Source organism: Cydia strobilella, chromosome 22 (genome assembly GCF_947568885.1).
Source record: "Cydia strobilella chromosome 22, ilCydStro3.1, whole genome shotgun sequence".
In the NCBI taxonomy this organism is placed as follows: Eukaryota; Metazoa; Arthropoda; class Insecta; order Lepidoptera; family Tortricidae; genus Cydia; species Cydia strobilella.
Genome location: NC_086062.1, coordinates 1,687,934 through 1,711,226, shown reverse-complemented (window position 1 = coordinate 1,711,226; position 23,293 = coordinate 1,687,934). Strand labels below are relative to the sequence as shown.

Below are 23,293 nucleotides of genomic sequence, written 5' to 3'. Positions count from 1 at the left end.
AAGCCTTTTTTTGCGTTAACCCTTCTTAGTAATAATGATTTATTAAATGCATAAATAAATACAGAGAAACACATATCTTACATTATACTTACTTTTGACATCCGATATCGGATTGGACAATGTGAAAACGCTCATAGATTAAACGGACTCTTAATGAAATTACGAAACAAAAATTAGATAAATTACATACAGTAAAGCTCTAATATTTAAGACATGACAACGGCAACAAAGTTTACTATATTATTTCGCTTAGGTTAATATTTACACAACCAATCTAAGAATACTTCAAAATATAAATATTCGTCAAAGGTACATCTGTATCCTTACCACGAGTTTGACACTGACATACTAGCTAGCGACTGCGTAAACTAACAATGCATCTCCCTCGTACAGATATTGGTGCAAGCGAGTTGCACTGCGTGAGAGTTGACGCAGTCGCTAGCGTTGAAGGCCGCATAAAACTCATGGTGAGGATACTGTAATGTATTAAAATGATCACGTGACTTTTCGTTCGCATGTGTCATCCCGATACATTTACACTTTTCTAAACGATTGTTGATAAACGATTTTCATCTTGTCTACGGTCCCTGGGGGTCTAGCCAAGATGCCAATCGTTTGCGCTACGATAACGAAACGCTTTCTGTCTGTCTATCGCTTTTAAGGTAGACGTTTTCTAAAATAAATATTGAAAAACTGATTCTCACAGATCCTGGTGTTTTGGGTTATTTCAACTCAGAATCACTAATAATAATCCTAATAATCCTGATAATAATAAAAAAATGTCCTAAAAATTTGTATGAAAATTGTACATTCCACTACGTCACACACATACAGATGAAAAAAAATCACACTAAAACGTGACGTAATGGAATGGACATTTTGGGACATCTTTTTTTAATGGCCTACAAGAATGTCCAGATTTGAAAGAATCAGGTTTTCATTATTTATTTCAGAAAACGCCCAGTGTTGCGAACGCAACATTTTATTTATATAAAATATTCGTAGCAGTAGCTAAACGCAGCCGTCGGGCTCGATTAGTATGCGGAGGCTTTTTTTAAAGCACCAATAGGAGCGCTCCACATAACTTGTATCGCGGCCAATTAGAGGCACCTAAATTTAAACCACCTTTTTTCTGTTCAATTTCGCTTAATCACTCTCTCAGCCTCCATACCATAGCCACCACTTCTACCATTTTTAACCGTTTTGTCAACTTTACCTTGAACCAGTCCCTACTGAGAATTATATTAGTTTACTTCAAATCGAAGTCTTTTTATTTGAGTCGTCGAGACCTGCACGGCCGCTACACCCAGATATTGGCAAGAACGGAGTCGGTGGAGGAAGAAGTAGCACTGATTGTCACAAACACGTAATCTTATGGAATGTCAAACATTAATAAAATTAATGCTAGCGGCAGGCGTTGAACTTTAATTACTCCATAAGATTTTACTTAGAAAAGCCGACGAAATGAGGGCAGCACCAGTCGTGCTCCTAGCGAATTAGTGCGATAGAGAGACAGATATCGTTTCGTTGTTAGCGCAAACGATTTGCATCTTGGCTAGGCACCCAGATATTTTTTAAATGAGATAATGAATAAATAATAGAATAACTTACTCGATAGCGTGGAATATCTTCTCAGAATCTTTTCCACGGAGTAGCGGCTCCATCGCGATCTCTTCGTCGCTCGCGTGATGGTCGTCATATTTTCTATAAAAATCAGAGCAATTTCATTAAGTGCCTACTTAAAATAATTAATGACCACTAACGCACAGTAATTAGAGTCTCTATCGCAAGCCGCAATAGTAAATTCTCGTTACTTTACTACTCGTACAATATGAAGAAAGGAATTGGAAAGGAATAAACGGGCTTCGAATAATTTTCTTTAAACTCGGGCCATAAGTGACATAAACTTCGAGCAACACGGAAGGGAGACGGCATTCGTACTATTTCCCCTCTAAGCATAGGCACAACTGTGCCTATGGCGGTGCGTGTTGTGACTCGTCCGTACACAAAAAGAGATCGAAGTGTGCAAGATTTGTCTCTGACGTGTGTCATTTTCTATGTATTTGTGTCGTCATTATAGATTGGATTTTGTATGTAGTGAGTGAGAAGTACGCCTGTGTGTACGTCCGCAAAAAATGGCAGAATAATTTGTACGGTAAGATATCGCTTGGGCTCCTCCCTTCCGACGTGTCGGAAGCCGGTGTTGCTCGAAGGACATAACTAAGTAGGTGTTTAACTATGCATACTTACTCCCTGACGTAGGTATATTCCCTAGTCGGTACCACGAGTCGAAAATTTGACAAATGTCATCAAATAATACCGTATCAACTGTAGTTAAGCCAGGGGGTGCGAAACTTCTCGCTTCGGGCAAACTCGGCTCCGTTCGACTCAGCATTGCTCCGAGCAAATATTAGGGTTGGCACAACTTGACGTCCCTTCACGTGCAAGACCGCAGATAAGATAATGACTTACATTTTGACAACCCTAAATAGCCGGAAGGGATAGTGCCATATATTAGAAAAAGACAGCATGATTCGACCCTGAACCGCTGTCAAACTTCGGATTTGTAGGAAGTTTCCGTTCTGTACGGTAGTACTATTATTTATTCGGTGGTTTAACCTTAGTAATAATAGGATTATGTCACCTTTATGACCTTTATCCTTAAACCTGTATCTGCTAAAATCCTATTTACTTACGATGTGTCTTCTTCAGGTATTCGGCCATCCATTCCGAACTCTCGTCTGATCATTGAGCCCAAGTCTTGTTTTTGTTGAAGATCTAAAGAGAAAAATGTTTATTATAGTTACTGTGTAGACGGCAAGTGACGGAAAAAAGGTTTATTTTTCCAACGGCGGAATACTACTTTAAGTTGTTAAAGACAGTTTTCAAAACATATAGATGATTCGGGCTCTGATGATAATTATTTAAACACTCATTATTAAGGCCAGATGGGACAACCAAATTGAAACTATAGTATGTATATAAAACTACTGCTCGCACTAATTTTTTTTGTATAATAATTTTTAGCAACAAGAACTATTACCATATATAGATATACTAATATGTTACGTTAATGTTCATGCCATGTTTCATGTGATTTAGCTTATCGTTTTAAAATGGGAGCGTAACTTCGATTGTTTGGAAGCGGCTTTTTGGCAGCGGATGCCGTGACTCTTAAGCTGATATTAAAAGATGACTTACTAAGTGTAACAGTCTTTGGTGTCCTTTCTGGCGGTTTGTGCATCTCGACCCGTCTGTGTCTGGAGCCTCTGAAACTCTGTAGTACCCCGAACAGTGGATGGGTTCGCTGCATAAAAATAAATAATACAAATGAATAAATACATTACAAAGCGAAATAAATGTCATAGACGAAGAAAAATCGATCAAGGCCTCCAGTGCCCAGGGCTGGATTCGAACCAGCGTCCTCTGCTGTCGCGACATGTGCCTAAGCCCCTCAGCCACCCGGGTCACGGCGGCATGGGTCGAATTTTTCTAAGTGTATGCAGTTTCCTGAGGGCTTATGGCGCCCCTGTATGCCTGTAGTAGGGTTTCTACTTGAAATAACACAAATTATAATAATTTCAATAAATTAATTTATTTTGTTTCTAATAAATATAATTTATTAAATAAAAATTTGGGACAATCTTACACAAATTAACCTAGTCCCATAAAAAGCTCAATAAGGCTTGTGTTGCTACTAGACAATATATATGTTAGATAGGTGTAGATAAATACATAAAAAACATCTAAAACCCAGGAACAAATATCTGTGTTAAATACACAAATAAATGCCCGTACCATGACTTGAACCCGGGACCTCCTGCCTCGTAGGAAAGGTCACTACCGACTAGGGTAGTAAGAAAGGTCACTACCGACTAGGTAACTAGGCTAGTAGGCCGTTAATAAATAATTTTAAATTAAGAACGCACCCGATGAGTAGGCTCAACAGCCTCAGCCACCAGCTCATCCAAATTTCCTGATATGGCCCTCTTCAGCTCCGGCCCTGCTTCGTGTAGGGTCCGCAGACCAGCCTGTAACGTCATCTGATTGGTCTGGACCGACTCCGCCGCCGCTTGCTCCTTCCTTTTCCTAAACCTTTGGTTGGAAAGAGTTGAGATTATTGAAAGGTATTGGTGGTAGGTGAGAGAGGTAATGTTAATGATACAGAAGAAATGGGACTCAAAAACGCAAAAGATTGACAGGTATTGGTGGTAGGTGAGAGAGGTGATGTTAATGATACAGAAGAAAAGGGACTCAAAAACGCAAAAGTTGACGATGTCAATGTTCGTCTTTTGAATGGTATTAATTTAAATTGTTGATATGTTAATAATGATGCTACATATGATAAAGATAAAAAACTTGATATTGATTATATTAGTTAGTAAAAAAATACTTTACTATAGATATAATTAGGAAAACAATTAAAGTTTCTAAATTGGTATAAATAGTTTATATAAAATATTGTTTGTCAACATGTCTTCTCTGTGTCGAGTATTTACAATCAAATGCAAATTTTTTAAAAGCACAAACATAATAAAATAAGCAAGTCGAAACATGCAGAATTTGGAACGCACAAAACTTGAACTCAACAAAACACTCAAAAACAAGGAAAATACAAATGTGTAATCAAAAGTTGTGCAAATTTAAAAGCAAGTGATTGTAAACAACAAGAAGATAACACTGAGAAAATATGCTTCTTAATAACTAGCTGAAAAATTAACATGCTTTAGATTGACTATAATCAAATAAAAGGGCTTCTTGGATCTAAATTCCAAACTAAAACTATAAAAAAACATGGGATGCTGATTTTTCCTATACTATGTTTAATGTAAAATAAAACTCGTTGTTATCACAAAAGTAAATATAATATGCTTAATTGCTTCAGTATCTCACGAAGTAGCAACTAACATATTCACAGTGCAAAATAAATCAATAAATTTAACTTGTTGCAAATCAACCCTAAAAATGGCAAAAAGGGGAGAGCAAAAGATCAAAAACACGCGTTGGCAAAAAAACTCAAAACGATGCCAAGGGTAAGCAAAAATTACAGCGGATCGGTCTTCGATATAGTTGCTTAGTATTGAACAGACTTACGCATGGTTCCTATAAAGTAAAAATTGTGTATTAATGTAATGAAGATGAAAATTAAGAACATTGACTCTATCTACAAAGAAATTGACAGTTCTATCTACATACATAAATAGCAAACAGTTGCTCTCTCTAATAGAGTGCATTAGAAGCTTACTACTCTAACGACTAGAATATAATAAATAAATAAACATTCAAATTGATGGCCAAAATTTCGAAACTGCGACAATGATTTTGCAGGAACTTTGAGTAATTTGAATACAAAAAGAATCACATTTATTGCATATGTACAAACATTTAATGTCACAGAACAACACAGTGACAGACACAGTGATGAAAAACAATTGTCGCTCAACAGTTGATAATGATAATAAAGACCGAACGTGGAATGCCAATGTTCGTATATCTAAAGACGTTGTAACAAAAATAAGTAAAAAGTTACCTCCTAAAATAGTCTTGTATGAGGAATGTAGCGTAGAATTTTCCAACGGTGATCTCGTTGGGGTCACCAGGGGGTGGGACCACCTGGTCGAGAACCTTATTGGATGTGCGTTTCCACACCTTTTTGATGATGGCTCTCAGCTCCGTGTTGCAATCGTCAATGATGCCTATTAAAATATTATAAAAAATGTTATACAATTTATTTATTCAATCAATCAATCAATAATTTATTGCAAGAACATAGTATTACATAAGTAGATAAACATTTAAAAGAAGCGTGTCTTATGTTCTACCAAACAGAAGGCATGCAATATTTACAATATTTATTTACAAGTTCAATTAGAGACTAACAGTGTATACACTACCACCAAAATATCACAGAAAATTAAATGTCAAAATATTACTATTCGTTTTAATTGAGCAAACGGTGGGTGGTTGAGTGGGTGGTTGGTTTGTAGCACACTGGTTTTTTTTTCTTATCAAAGAGAGGGTTAAAAAAAACACAGAAATTTTGCTCACATTCAGGGATACCAAAACAAGTTAAATAAAGGCGAAAGCATTTAGATAAACGAAAGTAAAACTACTAGGTACAGTGAAGCTTATAAAATTTTTAGATCCATCTCACATAATGATTAGATACTCAGTAGAGTATCCAAGATAATTCTAATAATTCTAAGAAGCAACAAAGTACAAAAAACCAGTTAGATGACGCTTAGTGTACTTATACACTCGTCGCTAAGTTTCCAAATTGCAAAATTTCCATATGGAGAAATTTCCACTTCCAAAAAGAAAGTTTCCTTTGTTCCTTGTGAAATTTTCTTAAAAAAGAAATTTTCCAGCTTTGTGACTCTTAGATAATTACCGACAGTCTTGATCCCCAGCTGTGTCCTCACCACCGCAAATAAAGTTGCATTAAAGTTGACCGTCCCGTCCGAGTTGAGGGGCATGTTCATCGAAACGAGACGCTTGCAGGCCGTCCGGTGAGGACATAGCTTACCGAAGCCTGGGGGAAAAAATTGTAGTCAGACCAAGCTAATAATGCATTTGAAAGTGAAAGTGTGGGACTGACACAATAAAAGTGACAATTGTATAATACGGGGTGTAATGGAGTTTTGAATGGTTCACGGTTAGTTTCACTAGACTTATATTGACCGGGATATAGACCGTGATTACCTTTTGTATCCCGGTCTATATCCGGGTCAATATAAGTCTACGGGGTGTAATGTTTTAGGTGATACAAGAAATACATACGCCACTGTACTCATTACTCGGAGCAACTTTTGTTATGAGAGCAACCCTGAAATCGTAAAAGATCAGGTAATCCATACTAAAATTTACCAGGATTTTACCAATTATTTTTTTGTGATTTCAGTTACTACTGTTATAGTAAAAGTTAATTATAGCAAGGTACAATTACGACATATATCTTGTATATTTAGACCAAGAAAAGTAAGTAAAACATTTGATTGATTGATTAAAAGTCTGCAACGATTTTGATATCATACGCAGTGCAAGTGTTATTTATACATCATAATTTCAAAGAAGTTTGACGTTTAAAATAACACTTACACTGCGTGTGCTGTCAAAATCGTTGCAGACTTATCTTGGTCTAACTCTATTACCTAACTTATTACACATACTATATACTTATACATATCAAAGTCAGCAACATCCGATTGTTTTCCTGACATGTATGCAAGTATGTAACTTAGTAATAAACCAGTTCTGAAGCAGGCCGGTCGTATCATTCGCTCCCGAATACCACATTGGCTGGCATTGAAAGCTGTATATTCCACCATAGAGTATCTTATACTAGAGCGGTACTGTCATAGTAGATTTAATAACCACAGTCAATTCACTGCCATCTATCGACACACTTTAAAACTAAAAATGAAGATTTATAAAAATACGATAAAATGTATTTAAATATGGATAAATGATTTTTTTTTATTTGCATTAATTATTTTTATGATTTTGACCCATGTTCTTTCACTTATGCGTTAAAATTGTTAAATAACAAACGAAACCGTCAACGCCATCTATACGACAGTAGGCCAAAGCTAGTAGCGCCCTCTGAACGAGAATCAAATTTTCTTGATTTTCGAGGCACGTTTTTTCCTTAGACTGTATCTATCTATTACGGAGTTATATCTATCTATGATTCCACTGAAGCTTGCAATAAAGAATATTCTATCTCTATATCTATCCACAGGTAAAAAAATGGATATTGCTCACCTTGTTTCTATATGACTCAATTGTATTTTTTTTGTTAGGAAAATAAAAATGTGTTTTTTTATACCTAGAGGTGGATTTATTTTTCTGAGTAACTGGACGACGTCCAAATGCTTGATCCTCCCCTTCGCATCTGGGTCGTATTCGCTCCATAATCTGAAATTTTAAGTTATGGTTCAAGCCAATAGGCAAACAAACAAACAAAAAAAAATTTGAAAATTGACAATTTTTTATTAATGGTATCAGTCCATCAGGTTTGTTTTGAGGATCAAATGCCTGTATGGAACCCATTGCCTTAAAGCAATACAAAAGTCACAAATGATGATCAAAGTCTGGCACCTGCACTTTACTGACGAAACGCTCCTAACATAATAGCACTGCATTGTGACGTCACCATGTAACGTCGCTATTGCTTAGAAGCCGTTTCGATGTATGGAAAACAAGGAAATTTCAATTTTGTCGGTGAAATATTGCGTTTATGTGTATTGTTGCCATACAATTTTTTTTAATAAAATGTAAGGAATCGAATGGTACCATTTTTTTTTTCGATTAGAAATTTAAAAAAAAATTTGAAACGTCTTGTATTTTTTTATTATTACCTAACAAACTCATCTAGATGATGTGGTCCCAGGATCGACCAGTCTCTGGTCAAATAGTCAAAGTTGTCCATAATAACGGCTACGAACAAGTTGATGATCTGAAACAAACGTCTTTGTTTTATAAAAAAAACCGGCCAAGTGCGAGTCGGACTCGCGCACCGAGGGTCCGTACTTTTTAGTATTTATTGTTATAGCGGCAACAGAAATACATCATCTGTGAAAATTTCAACTGTCTAGCTATCACGGTTCATGAGATACAGCCTGGTGACAGACAGACAGACGGACAGACGGACAGCGGAGTCTTAGTAATAGGGTCCCGTTTTTACACTCTGGGTACGGAACCCTAAAAAACTATATATGTTATACATTCTGCAAAAATATTGCTGTTTCCAAAACCATTGTATTCTGAACCCATTGTGTTCAAGAATATGAATAATAATGTTATTACTATATGATTACATTACTTACTATGTTATATTACAACTAAAAGCGTAGGTAGTAGTTTTGGTTGATTTGGCTCAACGAAAATCGCGTTTGTATCGTAATACGATATCGACGAACGCACATAACTAGGTATATTTTATCATAGTGAATTTAGTTTGTTGTATAATCACGCACCGTGATTGTTGAGCCATTTAGGGATCTAGCTAAAAAAGGCATTCCATAACGTGAGTGTTGAACACCCAATTTAGCTAGGTCCTTACTCGTAAATGGCTCTTGTTTACCAATTTAGGGTCACGGAGTGTGACCTTACTCGTCGCATTTTTGCTGCTGATTTCGTCTAATGTTTTAGTAATTTAAAGTGTTTTAGTCTTATTTGGAATCTACATAGATACATACCTACTGTGAAATTTAGTGTCATTGAAGTACAAAACCAAAAATACAAGTGGTTAAATTTACACATTAACGCGATGACGCGACGCAACGCAACGGAACGCACCAGCCGGGCAAGCACATGATTGGCGCGAGAGACTACCCGTCCCCCTTCAATTCATACAGTTAGTAAAAGACGGGTAGTCTATCTCGCGGCGAGATACTGTCGCGTCAATCATGTGCTAGGCCTACAGTAGCGCCTGGCCCTAAAAAAGTTTATACGCAAAAATGTCTCACCAAGAAGGTGCAGAGGAGTGAAAAGGATATGAAGTAAGGAAAAGCGAGCCAGTTCCCGCAGCCGGTTCCGTCCGGGTCTATCTTTGACAAGTCCTCCCCATTCGGGTTGTAGCACCCGGCCGGTTCGCCCGGACGCTCCTTGTTATTCCGGGATAACGCCATCATGATTTCCTGCCATGCTTCACCTGAAAAAGAATAATGTTTATTCTTCAATTTAACCATATGACTTGCAATGTGCTTAAGAATGTCAAAACTGCCACCAGCGGCGGTAGCACGGTCGCATTTTTATCGCTTGACACCATGCCTGTCACGTTCTAATAAGTACGTAAGTGCGAAAGTGACGGGCATAGTGACAGGCAATAAAAATGGAACCATGCTGCGCCCGCTGGTCTAAGTTCCATAGCTCCCAGTAGATACTGGCGCAAAATTTGGTGGGCTCAGGACTACTTGTTGACCTATCCACAATGCCATGTCGTCAGCGTACAATTCGTAAATTGTCACCTTCGTAAGTCCACCACATTCTTATATTGTCAATTTATTATACAATAGAATATAATTATTTTTATTCGTAAGCACAAACGAGACAAATTACATAATATAAAAAAAACATGGAAATATTAAAGTGCTACGAAATGGCCTTATCTCAGCATGAGCTGGTGGCTTCCAGCGCTGATCTTCCAATGAGACCATATCTTGTCCATATTAGTCTAAATCTGAATTTATCATAGTTTCTGCATTGTAGATTCTGAGCATGACTCGGTAACAAGATGAAACGTGTATCCAGTGTGTGAAAAGTGAATTTTCTTACCTGTTGCAGACCTGAACAGTGCCATCAATGCAGAACCAAATGATTGGAAATTATTGTGTTCAGTTATGGTTTCACCGTCTACATCTATCTTTCCAAATAGCTGAAATAGAAATAATGTTTATTCATATAATTAAAACAATAAAATGCATTTTTTTGAGAAAAAACGTTTTTATGTAAGATTTTATCGCCAGTTTTTGGCGTTTCGTTACCTGATTGCCTTAAGTACGTTTTAATAACAGATTTTTCACAATCGACTAAGAAATAAGATAATTTTCTTTTTTTTTTCCGAAGGTATTAATTGTAAAAGATATATTCCTATTGTTCATAACTCATTATTTATGAAAAAGCGATACTCTTCATTGCTCTATAAATATAACAGTTGATTGTGAAAAACAAGCAATGTTTTGACGTGTTATATATTTTTTATTGATATCTTGATTGATGTGAGTGGCGGCGTTAATTAGGGTTCCGTACCTCAAAAGGAAAAAACGGAACCCTTATAGGATCACTCGTGCGTCTGTATGTCTGTCTGTCTGTCCGTCTGTCACAGCCTATTTTCTCCGAAACTACTGGACCTATTAAGTTGAAATTTGGTATACATATGTAAGTTTGTGACCCAAAGACGGATATGTAACGTAACAAATGAATTTTAAACACGGGGGCCACTTTTGGGGGGTAAATGTTAAAATTAAAAATAAAGTTTTTCAAACTATATCGTGTTACATATCAAATGAAAGAGCTCATTGTGAGAATCTCAAATATATTTTTTTAATAATTTTATGACAAATAGTTATGAAGTTATTCAAGAAAATAGGCAATAAATGACCATTCCCCCCCTTTATCTCCGAAACTACTGGGTCTAAAATTTTGAAAAAATACACAAAATAGATCTTTACCTATACATTACAGGAAAACCTATTAGAAATGGGTCGGATTTAAATACTTAGTTTTTGATCCGGCCCCTACGGGTTTTTTAAAGACATTTCACTCACGTTTCACATAAAAAATACATTGTTTAAATTATGTCATGTACGGAACCCTTGGAACTCGAGTCCGACTCGCACTTGGCCGGGTTTTTTTTGTTTATTATCAGTCGGCGGCAGTCGGCAGTTATCAATAACATCTTAACTAAACATAGTTAAGACGTTATTGATAAACATCTGTCAAATCTAACGAACCGTTGATAATCGTTGGCCCCAGTTATTATGACATTGCTGTTTGTTAGAAAGAGACAACATTTTAAAAAGGTTTGTAAGAGGAGTTAAATACCAACCTGCATTCCCACGACAGCATAAATAAAGAACAGTAGCACAATTAGCAGGAACACATAAGGCAGTGCTTGGAAAGACTTGATGAAGGTCCACAGAAGCGTACGGATCCTCTCCCCTCTAGAGAGTAGTTTTATCAGTCTCATGGCTCGGAACAATCGGAAGAATGCCACGTACTTAAGCACAGAACCTTTGCTTTTGTCGGGTGTCATCTGAAAAAAAAAACCGATAGTTGTTTCAGAGCGGTCTCCAGCTTTACCTGTGCAGTTAAACTGTACAGGTTAAACTGAGCAGGCGTATCCTAGTGTGTCTGGCCAGCTTTAGGTATTTTTATATTTTATTTATTTATCAGAGTTTTGACTTTTCGATCCTACCTCTATCTTTAAATCTCTGGTCATTATCCATTATATTATTCGTTAGAATTTATTAAATATCTCGGACTTCATGATTAAAACGAAATTAATCCAAATTATATGCTACAAAAGAAATATGGCGTAATATAAGTGTTTTACAAATAAAATTAAATAATTTTAACTTTTTCAGCTAAATTTATTGAATCAAAATTTTGATAATTGGCAATAGCACAGAATAAATAATAGTACTCCCGTACAGAGACTTCCTACAAAACCGAAGTTTGACAGCGGTTCAGGGTCGAATAATGTTATCCCTTTCGGCTATTTAGGGTTGTCAAAATTCAAGTAATTATCTTATCTGTGATCGTGCACGCAAAGGAACGTCAAGTTGTGCCAACCCTAATAATTGCTCGGAGCAATGCTGACCCGAACGGAGCCGAGTTTGCCCGAAGCGAGTAGCTTTGCTGAGTACCGTCAAAAGGGTTGCGAGAACACATGGTTCTTCATCTTTAGAGAGATATTGTACTCACTGTGGGATCCATTTCATTGACCTGCGTCACGACAATGTCAATAATACTGCCAACGACAATAATGAAGTCAAATGTGTTCCATGCGTCACCAAAATAGTTCTAGAAAAAAAAACGCAGTTTTAAATAAGTTAACACCTTAGTGGTAAATATTTTTTTTGCAAAAATTTCATTTCCGGTACAAGCTTTTATCGCTGACTGTACTTTTATTTTCTCTCCACATGCAACTAATACTCATCAAGACAATTCGAACAACTCCAAACACAATTAGTTTGCGTTGTTTTATCACATGGGAATTACATGGCCACCTACGGTCTCCATCGTCAGAACAACTCCACGTCATCATAATATTGCATTGTCATCCGATTTACATATGTATGCAAAATTTCAGCCCAATCGGAAATCGGGAAGTGGGTTTTTAGCTTCCAAGGTTTGATCCACACTAAATATATAAACAACATACATACATACTCTTAAAATTTCTATGATAAGTCTTAGAAAAAACCGGTCAAGTGAGAGTCAGACTCGCGCACGAAGGGTTCCGTACCATTACGCAAAAAAAAACACGTTTGTTGTATGGGAACCCCACTTAAATATTCATTTTATTCTGTTTTTAGTATTTGTTGTTATAGCCGCAACATAAATACATCATCTGTGAAAATTTCAACTGTCTAGCTATTACGGTTCATGAGATACAGCCTGGTGACAGACGGACGGACGGACAGCGGAGTCTTACTAATAAAACGGGAACCCTGTTTTTACCTTTAGGGTACGGCACCCTAAAAATCACCCAAATCGTTAACTTTCGTAATGTCCACAGACAAGACCGCGAACCTGAACGCTTTTGACACATTTATACCTAGTCATTTTGCTACGAGGCTATTTTGATAGGCTGCACTCAAAAATTCTTAGACCGTCTTAGCATTAAGGCGGGATTCCACCAGTGTACGGCACTGTGGGGCACACAAGCATATTCAGTACAAAAATGCTTGTGCCTTACAGTGCCGCAATTTTTTATAAAAATACTAGCTTTTGCCCGCGACTTCGTCTGCGTGGAATTGACTGAACTGAACACAATATACATGAGAATAACAGCGCCCTCTTGACAATGATCATATTATTATATTTCTGGTCGGGCTTTAATTATAAAGCATTATATAAAATTATCTATCGACTTACTTTAAATTTAAAAGCAGCCAGCTTGAAGACAAACTCCAACGTGAACACAGTCGTTAAAATCATGTTTAAATAATCGAGGAGCTGAAAAAAAATGAATTAAGGTTAATCTAAATCACAATTTATTACCAGAATTGCCCATTCACAAACACTATTAAATTTTCCAAACGCTTGAAATTGAAATATTTATCGACAGTAATGTTTATTAAATAAGGCCCATACGACCTAGCCACAAATGACAAAAATGCTGAAATAATGTATGGAAATTATCACGTGGCTTTTCGTTGCATCTCATCCCAATATTTTTTTCTTTTCGATCGGCGCTTATCGATGTAAGTTTATTATCTTGGCTAGGTTCTAGATCAGAAACACAATAGTAGATTGACAACAAGGGCATAAAGCGATCCATTTTTATCCGAGGCAATTTATTGGTCAGAGCGCAGCGAGAACCAATATAGTCGAGGATAAAAATGGACATTTATGCCTGAGTTATACACTCTTCTTTTCACTTCAATTGTGAGTAAAATATACAAAAATATTCAATGTTGTAGGTTATTCTACCGTATTTATTCAAAACTAAAGAAAATTGTACTCGGGCCGGTCGGGGGCGTGCCGGCAGGGCTGGCAGTTTGTATGGCAGATTTTGGACTTTATTGCTAAGTCAATAAGGGTCGTAATAGATGATTTTACCTTATGCTCTAGAACATAATAAGCAACTTTATGTCGTCTACGCACGACTTAAAGTCGAACTTTACGAGCATGATAAGTGAAAAGTATATGTGGTATTTCCTATAAAAAGGGACCTTATTGTCGAGGGCGCTTACTTCATTACAAACGATGCTCCGATATAAATACAATGCCGCGCGACGCTGTGCGGCGTAAGCGTCATCGACAATAAGGTCCCTTTTCATAGAAAATGCTCCATATTTCGTATTGTATTATTTACCGTTTGATACCAAGGTTTAGCGTCATGGAACTTCATCATAAGGGCCAGTGTGTTGATCACGATGAATGTGAATATGAAGTACTCAAACGGCTCTGACGTCACAAACCACCACGTCTTGTACTGTATACGATGCTTTGGAATGTATCTGCACAAAGAAATAAGACAACGGACCATGAGGTCGATTTTAATATAACTGAATATAACAATTTATGGTTTTGAACTGGTTTTAATACGACTTTGACCACGCGGCTTATAGGGTATTTGACTGTATTCAAAATAAATTATTTTACACCATGCAAGAAATAAAGCAACAGAAGATTAATAGAGAAACGTAGCCAGCAGTTAGTTTTAGACACAATTTATATCTTAAAAACAGTATAAAACTATAAAGAGTACATAATTTGATCGTGACGTCACATGCTAGTGTTTCATATAAATTCCATAGTATAAAATCGTGGCGATTTAAAACACTCCCTTCGGTCGTGTTTCAATTTATCACCACTCGTTGCGATTTTCTTACTTTTGGGACTTGTTGTTTCGCAATTGTATCTTGTATTGCACTATTTATGCGATAAAACCCGCATTACGTTTTCGTTTACAACTTAAAAGAAATAAAATTATATAAATATGTTTTACCTCCGACTCGGCTTTGCTTTTAACGCAAATTCCAAACAGTTTCTTTGATTCTTTTCCAATTGAGAATCCTTAAACTCTTGCTCTCCTTCTTTCTGGAACGTCACTATGACAAAACCAACGAAGATGTTCACCTGGAATTAAAATGATCTTATTAACTGAAATAAATGTCATATACAAAGGAAAAAATGACCAGTGTCCAGAGCTGGAATCGAACCAGCGTCCCCCGTTTACCGGACAGGTGATCTTATTGTTCTTTTCGTCATCACGTCAATCTTGTTCGTCTCTGCTAGTTCATTTATATTAAACTTACATATTCCAAAATCCACTTTGTACCTTTTGTACATAATGCCTAAAGCCTGAGTAAAGCCTCATTCTCACGAGCGCTATTTCAACGCGCGTTAAAAAAGCGTTTGAATGACACAAATGGAAACATGTGTACTTATTCACACGACGGCGGTAGCGCTTTTTATCAAGCGCTGTTGGAGTTTCAACTTTAAGCCTTGGTTTTTAAATCGAATTTAGCGTGCGGGCAGATTCAAACGCTTTTCTAACGCGCGTTGAAAAAGCGCTCGTGAGAATGAGGCCTCACTTCCTTTTAAAGTAGAAATCTTAAAATAACTCACCATGAAGAAAGCGATGACAATTATGTAGCTAATGTAGAAGAACGCAACCAGCGGTCTCGAATTCTCTATGGGTCCCTCGTCCTCTTTATGTGAGTCCATTGACACTGACAGTAAACTGGAATAATCGTGTAAGCGTATCAGGGTTAACCTCAAAATGTCCCTCGTGAGCATGGGACTCTTAGATAAAAATAACTTACAAGGACACTTTTAGAATTGTTTTTCGGTCAACTTTGAAAATAATTGATGTCATTATCAAATGGAACTTCTTACAAGATTAATCAAATATTACATTCACCAAGAATATAAATGGGCCTAGAAAAGAACCCTGCGGCACTCCGATTTTTACTAGAACACTGGGTTTTATTAATAAACGATTGCTCATGTTCTATAGCGAAAATATGGGGACGTACCGGATACTGCCTTAAGTATCAGGTATGTAGACCAGAGTATTTTCATATCAAAATAAGATTTCTATCATCATATGGTACCTAGTCGGATGCTTTTGAAAGGTCGAATACGTAATTATTTTTTTCTTACCCTGGCCATCCTTCAAATGTAGATACGGTGAATAGAGTCAGCATCCCGTTCAGGACATCATCAAAGTTCCACTTATTCTCCTTCCATATTCGTTCCATCCTCTGAGGCTCGTTATTTTTATATATAATATATGTGCCCCTAAAATTTTTAGTAAATTATGTATTATCTATCCTTTTGAAAGACGTCAACTGAAAGTTCTTCCTTCTTTTGACAAGATAAAATAATTACAATCATCAATTTATCATATTTGCTCACTTCATTTTATATTTCCTCGACTGTTTGATACGTAAGATAATATTTATTAAGTGAATATAATGTGCGAGTTATAACAAGATAACAAAAATCAAGCATTTTATAATTCTTTTTTTATATATATATAGATAGAATTCTATAACATTTATGTTACAGATAAATATTTGATACATGCAGGAATTTACATTCAGTTAGCTCATTTTACTTTAAAACATTACATTTAAATTGTAATGTGTAAGTTGTAATTTTATAATTTATGTTTTTATCTTTTGATGATGACGGTTAATACAATTAATAATTAGGGATAAAGCATTTTATTAAAGTTCTACAACTAAAATAAACTATTGTGATATTGATTGATCGATTAAGCAGAAATATGATCATTGTCAAGTTTAATGATTTTTAAAATATACGTTTACGTTACAGTTCTTGTAGTTGTATTTAAATGTCATTATATATGTATATTTATGTCATGTGTATAAATATCATCATTATCATCAACCTCAACTACTTGCTCAAAATTATATCATTTACTTGTTGAGAGTAATAATGAAGTCATATAAATTTTAAATTTAAATGCATCAATACTTACTGGCATTCGGTTTCTGTCAATTTTGTGGTATCGGTACAAAAGAAGAATTTTCCCTGAAATAATACAATAAAATAAAATAAGTTTGAAATATATTGGCACATAAAATATGCACATGCTTTAATAAAAAATACAAAAATTTAATACAAAGAAATTCAAACAGTTCCACATGTAAATATACTCATATCGTTAAAATGTCTTTATTTTATGAAATTTGCTATATACACAAGTAAAACTAAAAACTTAAATAAATAAAATACTTCAAATTAAACATTATTTTTAAATTACTTTTTAATAGGTATCGCTTTAGCTTCCCATAAAAACAGTTCCCTTTTCATTAATTACTTCTTTTAAATTGATTATAATTCGATTTAAGTATGTATTTCTTTGTATTTCATCTTTGTCTTTAATCAAAAAGTAATTCGTAATCATTCACATGATCTCGTTTCTATAAACCAAACAGTAACAACACGTACTACATTTTTTTAATCCATAGGCATTTTACTACCGGGTTAAGAGAATTCCGCAAAAAGGTGTACTATGTCGACTACGTGACGCATACTGCAGAAATCTGTATTATACAGTAGAATACGCTTATTATGACATCGAAGGGACGTGACAAACACGTCATACTAAGCGGATGTCATATAAAGCATAGTTGATTAACTTCTTATATCTGTTATTTTTTCCAAATGAATCTCAAATTTCTTTGTGACAGATGAGTTCTATAAACCTTGTACCAATTTTATTATCAACTTGAAGGATCAAAACTAAAACAAAACAACTAACACGCCACGCGCGCACCAAACGTCCTCCCAGGGAAAGACGTGGGGAGGGCCACGAAAAACAGCGAACGTGTCAGTATAACCGATCATAATTACATGAAAATAGGATTTATAGGTCATAGTAAGCGATTTGTCACTATAAGCAAAGTCATTTTATCCGACTTTGTCACAAAGAAAACCAAACTTCGCATAGTAATTACGTCATAGTAAGCGGTTGGTATAAGCGGAGTCATAATAAACGGATTCCACTGTATACCGTTACTGTATCGCTGAACTTATAGTTTTCAAGTATTATCAAATCATTCCAAATATCGGCTCCTCAGCTTTATCAGAAATGTTAACGTTACGTACCCGACACTTTTGGAATGCCCTGGCAGCTGAAAGGTCACTGCCGTGTGTTATCATAATTATTATATACCTAACCAAGTATTAAAATGCCTACGGAATTTATAGAGCAAGGACATAAAGATCTTTTTGTTAAAATATTAAAGATAAAAGTTACCTTAAACAACTGAATTCCTACAACGGCAAACATAAATTGTAATATGTGATTTATTAAAAAAATATTTCCAATAGATCTAATGGAAGCTATGACACATTTTACTACGTACTACATAGACATAATGCAATACAAGATGCATTTAACAAAAAAGTGCAACAATCAACATACAAAACAAAAACGGGCCACATTCGACAATAAAAATTCAAGAAATTGACACATTGAAAGAGTATAGTTTGAGTAGATATTAGTACATTCAACATAAAATTTACCAAAATCACAGGGTTTTTAATAACATTGTCAGCGTGTGTTCCAATGTGTAGTCGTGGTGTTGACATTTGGATAAAAAATCAAAAACAGATTAATTCAAAAATATTTCAAAATGTTACATACACGGCTCACGTTAGTCCTTGGTTTCGAAAAAAACATTCGTTTAATTTTTTTTTATTTAACTTGCCAGCGTCCTGATCTGACTTGTAAGCTTTAAAAAGACCAAAAACACTTAGTTAAACCAAGTACCTTTCTCCTAGTAAATGAGCGTAAATGTCAAGGTAGGGCGGTTTGGGCAAAAAAAAAACACAAAAGCTCGTTTTGAGTCCAAAAAAATCTTAAATTCCAATCAAAATACACGCAACACCTTTGGGCTGATTGAAAAAATGAAAAGAATATGGCATGCTATTTATGTTAGCGAATTTTTTGGACTCACACGCGAAGCAAAAAGAAATGTTAGTATTCTAATTTCCAAAATGGCACGATTAAAGCCTCACACATAAAAAAACGAAATCAGGTGATTGTGTGTAAAAAAAAAAACATATTTTTGAGGGGCAGTAAATTAATTACGTAAATAAATTTTATTAGTGTCTGTAGGGACCCAAAGGTGTCGTAAAAATGTTGCGATTGTTTTTTTTTTATATTTTTGTGAATACGTTTACCATTTTACCCTACCTTGAACATTTGCACACCCATGACGGCAAACATGAACTGTAGAAGATTTGTCACCAACAAAATGTTGCCGATGGTTTTTATGGCAACGATCACGCATTGAACTACGTGCTAGAAATTTAAACAAATATAAAAATATATCGTGTCGGAAATTTTTCTCAAAAATTTTGAAACGTAAAAATTGTGTAGGGCCAAGGGATTAAGTCAACTGTTACTAAAAATCATATCAGAAATAACAAATCAGATTTCCACAAAATTATAAAGTCAATAACATAAGTCCGATATAAAATTCCATCTATAAAGTGCATTAGGATTAAGTACTTGGAAAACGAGGTAATTTTGAAAAATCACATATCTAATAAATTCAGAAGCTTTTCATACTTTGGCCAACACTCACACTACCGCAACGCTTACCAAGAACTTTTCGCTTACAGTTACTACATTAGAATGTGCTTCCAGTTTAGTACATAATAGTTAATATTGTCTTCGGTTACCGCGATAGTTACTCATGAAATAAAACTATGAAATCGGATTATATCGCGTATATTGAATTTATAATACACCCCGACGTTTCGAACCCTTTACAACGTTCGTGGTTAACGGGTGACAGGAAAAACTAGAATGTGCAATAGTTGTAACGTATAGCCTTATGAACCGTATTTGCATGTATAAGCAGCCTTAAAGTTTATAATTTATTATGGTTCATTATTGGTTCGCCAGACAAAGAATGAAGGACTTTGGAACAGGCTATCTGGAACCAAAGGAATTCAAAACGCTACCCATAAGGTCCATCATCTGGCATATAGAGATGGTGGGGAAAGCTCTTGAGTAGCGGACGGATCTTTCCTAGGGGGTAACTGCACAAAAGATCCCTATGGGTCGAAGTGTATCCGTAAGGGCCCCCGAAATTATAAGATAAGATAAGATGGTTCATTATTTTTGTATGTGCACAACATTGTAGTTTTCCCTCATTCACCCGTTGACCACGAACACTGTAAAGGGTTCGAAACTTCGGGATGTATTATACATTCAATATACGCGATATAATTTTATTTCATAGATAATTGTTATTTTCAAAATTACCTCGTTTTCTAATTTACCCCAATACACTTTATATAAAATCCCTTTGTCCTGATTTAAATAAAAATCATACAGTTATATACTATACATTTTCTAGTGAAGGTACTTCAAAGGTACTTCAAAATATAATGATTTAGCATATTTTTTATTAACAGATTCTTTAACTTGAATTGACAGTGTCATCTTTCTGCCACCTTTTTCAACACGGGTAGCTGTTGACTAAACGATGATGAGAAAAACCATCAACCGGGGTGAATAGGGATGGCTGGGGTGAATAGGGACGAAAGTTAAAATGTGATTTAGAGAGAATTTCTTAAAAAATACCCACACAAATTGTATTATTCGATTGAAAATAATCGTAGGTTTTGTATGATACAATTTGTGTGGGTATTTTTTAAGAAATTGTTAGGTAAATCACCTTTTAAGTTTTGTGCCTCTTAACCCCTGCCATCCCTATTCACCCCAGTTGACGGTATAGAAAAATACAGATTTAAAAAACATGATTAGGTAGTGATAAAAAACGAATGTAACCATAAAAAAAGTATAATTGTAATTACTTAATTTTAAAATAACGCTTTTTTTATACCACATCGGTGACAAACAAGCATACGGCCCGCCCGATGGTACGCAGTCACCGTTAATAATAATAATATAACATAGTATATATAGGCTTTATAATGAAATGACCTACAGTTTCCAAAATTGCGAAATTTCCACTTAAAATTTCAGAAACTCATATATTTGTAAAGTTATCAAAATTTTCCATTTCTAAACTGTATTTCTTAGGGTTCCGCACCCAAAGGGTAAAAACGGAACCCTATTTCTAAGACCTCTCTGTCCGTCTGTATGTATGTCTGTCACCAGGCTGTATCTCATGAACCGTGATAGCTAGACAGTTGAAATTTTCACAGATGATGGATTTCTGTTGCCGCTATAACAACAAATACTAAAAAGTACGAAACCTGCGGTGGGTGAGTCCGACTCGCACTTGTCTGGTTTTTTTGTTTCTTTTTTGTACCACCCTAATCCGTAGGATTGTCTAAATAATAACTAATAGAAAATACTGACCTTTAAGCCCTTGGCTCTGTTGATAGCTCTCAGTGGCCTTAACACCCTGAATACTCTTAAAATCTTTATAAAACCGAATTGAGATCTGTAACAATAAAAAAAAAATCAATTTAATACCTAATTAACAATTATTAATTAAACTTTTTTTTTAGGTTATATGACAATTTTATTAATTAATTAATTTACAACACAATACAACAAAGAAATACCATCAATAAAAATACTTATTACTTAAAAATAACCAAAATAAACTTAACTAATACTAAACCTAAACTAACCCATAAAAACTAGTCGAACAACCCACCCCACATCGCTCATTAATTGTAACTTAATTATTGTAGTATACAATCAAGAAAATTATGAGCATACCCCCGTTTGACAACTGAGTTATTATTATTTCTTAAGTAATTCAACGGGTTTGACGGGTACAATTTAGTTTGACGTTTAAAAAGTGCGAGGAGTGTTACCGAACATTCTCCTCACGTGTGAAAGTCGACACCGACTGGTGAAATTCACCCTGTGCAAAATTGCAGGCAGTAACAGCCAGAGGAAAAAAAAAGTGTGTGCGTGTAATCTTTACGCGCGATTGAAGTAAAACTTCTTTGACGTTTATCGCTATGTTGGCACTTTGACGTGTGTCCTATTGTGCGTGTGTCGCTACTGAGCGTTACTTCCGTCAGAAAAAAAGATCTGAGTTACGCTCTAGTCGCGACTAAAGAAGTTTTACTTCAAAAAAGTGAAACTGAGGTATAGGTATAGTCGATGTTGAAAAAAGTATGACGTAAGACGTACTATCTTACGTAGTAAGGTACATTTTCAACACTTAAATCGTTTAATTAATAAAATCAACTGAATTATTATTCAATGTAACTTTTTTTTTGTTTGGAATGACTGTCGAAGAGTCAATGTCAAATATTTGCAGTTGCAATAAGAATAAATCAAAGAGGTTTCATAAAGGTATAATGATTTAATGAAAGAACTAGCACTCTTTATTAATAATGTTTACTTTAAGGAGGAGTCACATTTGTTATTATGATTTACACTATTTCACACATTGCTTGCTATCCATATAATCCATATCGATAACACTTGAGTCGAAATTTCATAAACTGGTACGTTTTCGCCCGCGAAGCCCTCGGGCTATGAAGAAGAATTAGCAAAAAATTGTAGAGAAAACTTACCCAACAATACTATTAAGGATACTAAGGACACAACAACCAGTAGATCAAGAAGGTTAACTTACCCAACAATGGAAACTAATGACACAACAACCACCAGTAGATCTAGGAGGTTAAAGGCGGATCTGCAGAAAGCGTCCTTATGGAACAGGAACCCGTAGGTGATCAGCTTCAGGCAAAGTTCCAAGGTGAATACGGCCGTGAAGAAATAGTCCACCTTCTTTAAAGCCTGAAAAGTAATAAACGTAAGTCAGTTTAGTAGTAGCATTGTCAAGCTCCATGCATTGAATGAATGAATGAATTAATTAATTAATTTTTATTTGTAATAAACAAGCGCGTAAAGTGAGTTTAACATAGGTTTTTAAGAACTTTTTAACATATGCTAAGAAATATTTAAAAAAAACGAACATATTATAGTCCGACAAGAAATTGATCATTGGCAAGTCCGGTTTTTACTCTAAAGTTACCTTATCAAGTTATTAAAGATAGAGAAATATAATTCTAATTGTTACCAAATCATAGCAGTTCTACAGGTAAAATGCACCTATGTGTGGTG

General features: G+C 35.3%; 1 protein-coding gene across 4 annotated transcripts in view; it reads right to left on the bottom strand.

Annotated features, from left to right (window-relative positions):
• LOC134751533 (voltage-dependent calcium channel type D subunit alpha-1-like) overlaps positions 1 to 23,293 on the bottom strand; it is an 88,487-nt gene that overhangs the window by 8,711 nt on the left and 56,483 nt on the right. For 2 of the 4 annotated variants that reach the window (XM_063686972.1, XM_063686974.1), the window contains 22 exons: positions 22,803 to 22,966; positions 21,560 to 21,644; positions 19,415 to 19,522; positions 17,189 to 17,241; positions 16,345 to 16,482; positions 15,808 to 15,922; positions 15,185 to 15,315; positions 14,549 to 14,693; positions 13,606 to 13,686; positions 12,430 to 12,528; positions 11,552 to 11,758; positions 10,279 to 10,378; positions 9,471 to 9,655; positions 8,361 to 8,458; positions 7,829 to 7,917; positions 6,392 to 6,532; positions 5,531 to 5,696; positions 5,095 to 5,103; positions 3,930 to 4,095; positions 3,202 to 3,307; positions 2,697 to 2,778; positions 1,612 to 1,704 (listed from right to left, as the gene is read on the bottom strand). In XM_063686972.1, the coding sequence (XP_063543042.1) occupies positions 1,612 to 1,704; positions 2,697 to 2,778; positions 3,202 to 3,307; positions 3,930 to 4,095; positions 5,095 to 5,103; positions 5,531 to 5,696; positions 6,392 to 6,532; positions 7,829 to 7,917; positions 8,361 to 8,458; positions 9,471 to 9,655; positions 10,279 to 10,378; positions 11,552 to 11,758; positions 12,430 to 12,528; positions 13,606 to 13,686; positions 14,549 to 14,693; positions 15,185 to 15,315; positions 15,808 to 15,922; positions 16,345 to 16,482; positions 17,189 to 17,241; positions 19,415 to 19,522; positions 21,560 to 21,644; positions 22,803 to 22,966 (2,561 nt within the window). Of the gene's footprint in view, positions 1 to 1,611; positions 1,705 to 2,696; positions 2,779 to 3,201; positions 3,308 to 3,929; positions 4,101 to 5,094; positions 5,104 to 5,526; positions 5,697 to 6,391; positions 6,533 to 7,828; positions 7,918 to 8,360; positions 8,459 to 9,470; positions 9,656 to 10,278; positions 10,379 to 11,551; positions 11,759 to 12,429; positions 12,529 to 13,605; positions 13,687 to 14,548; positions 14,694 to 15,184; positions 15,316 to 15,807; positions 15,923 to 16,344; positions 16,483 to 17,188; positions 17,242 to 19,414; positions 19,523 to 21,559; positions 21,645 to 22,802; positions 22,967 to 23,293 lie in introns of those variants that run through there. The other 2 variants (XM_063686973.1, XM_063686975.1) reach the window with 2 other exon arrangements.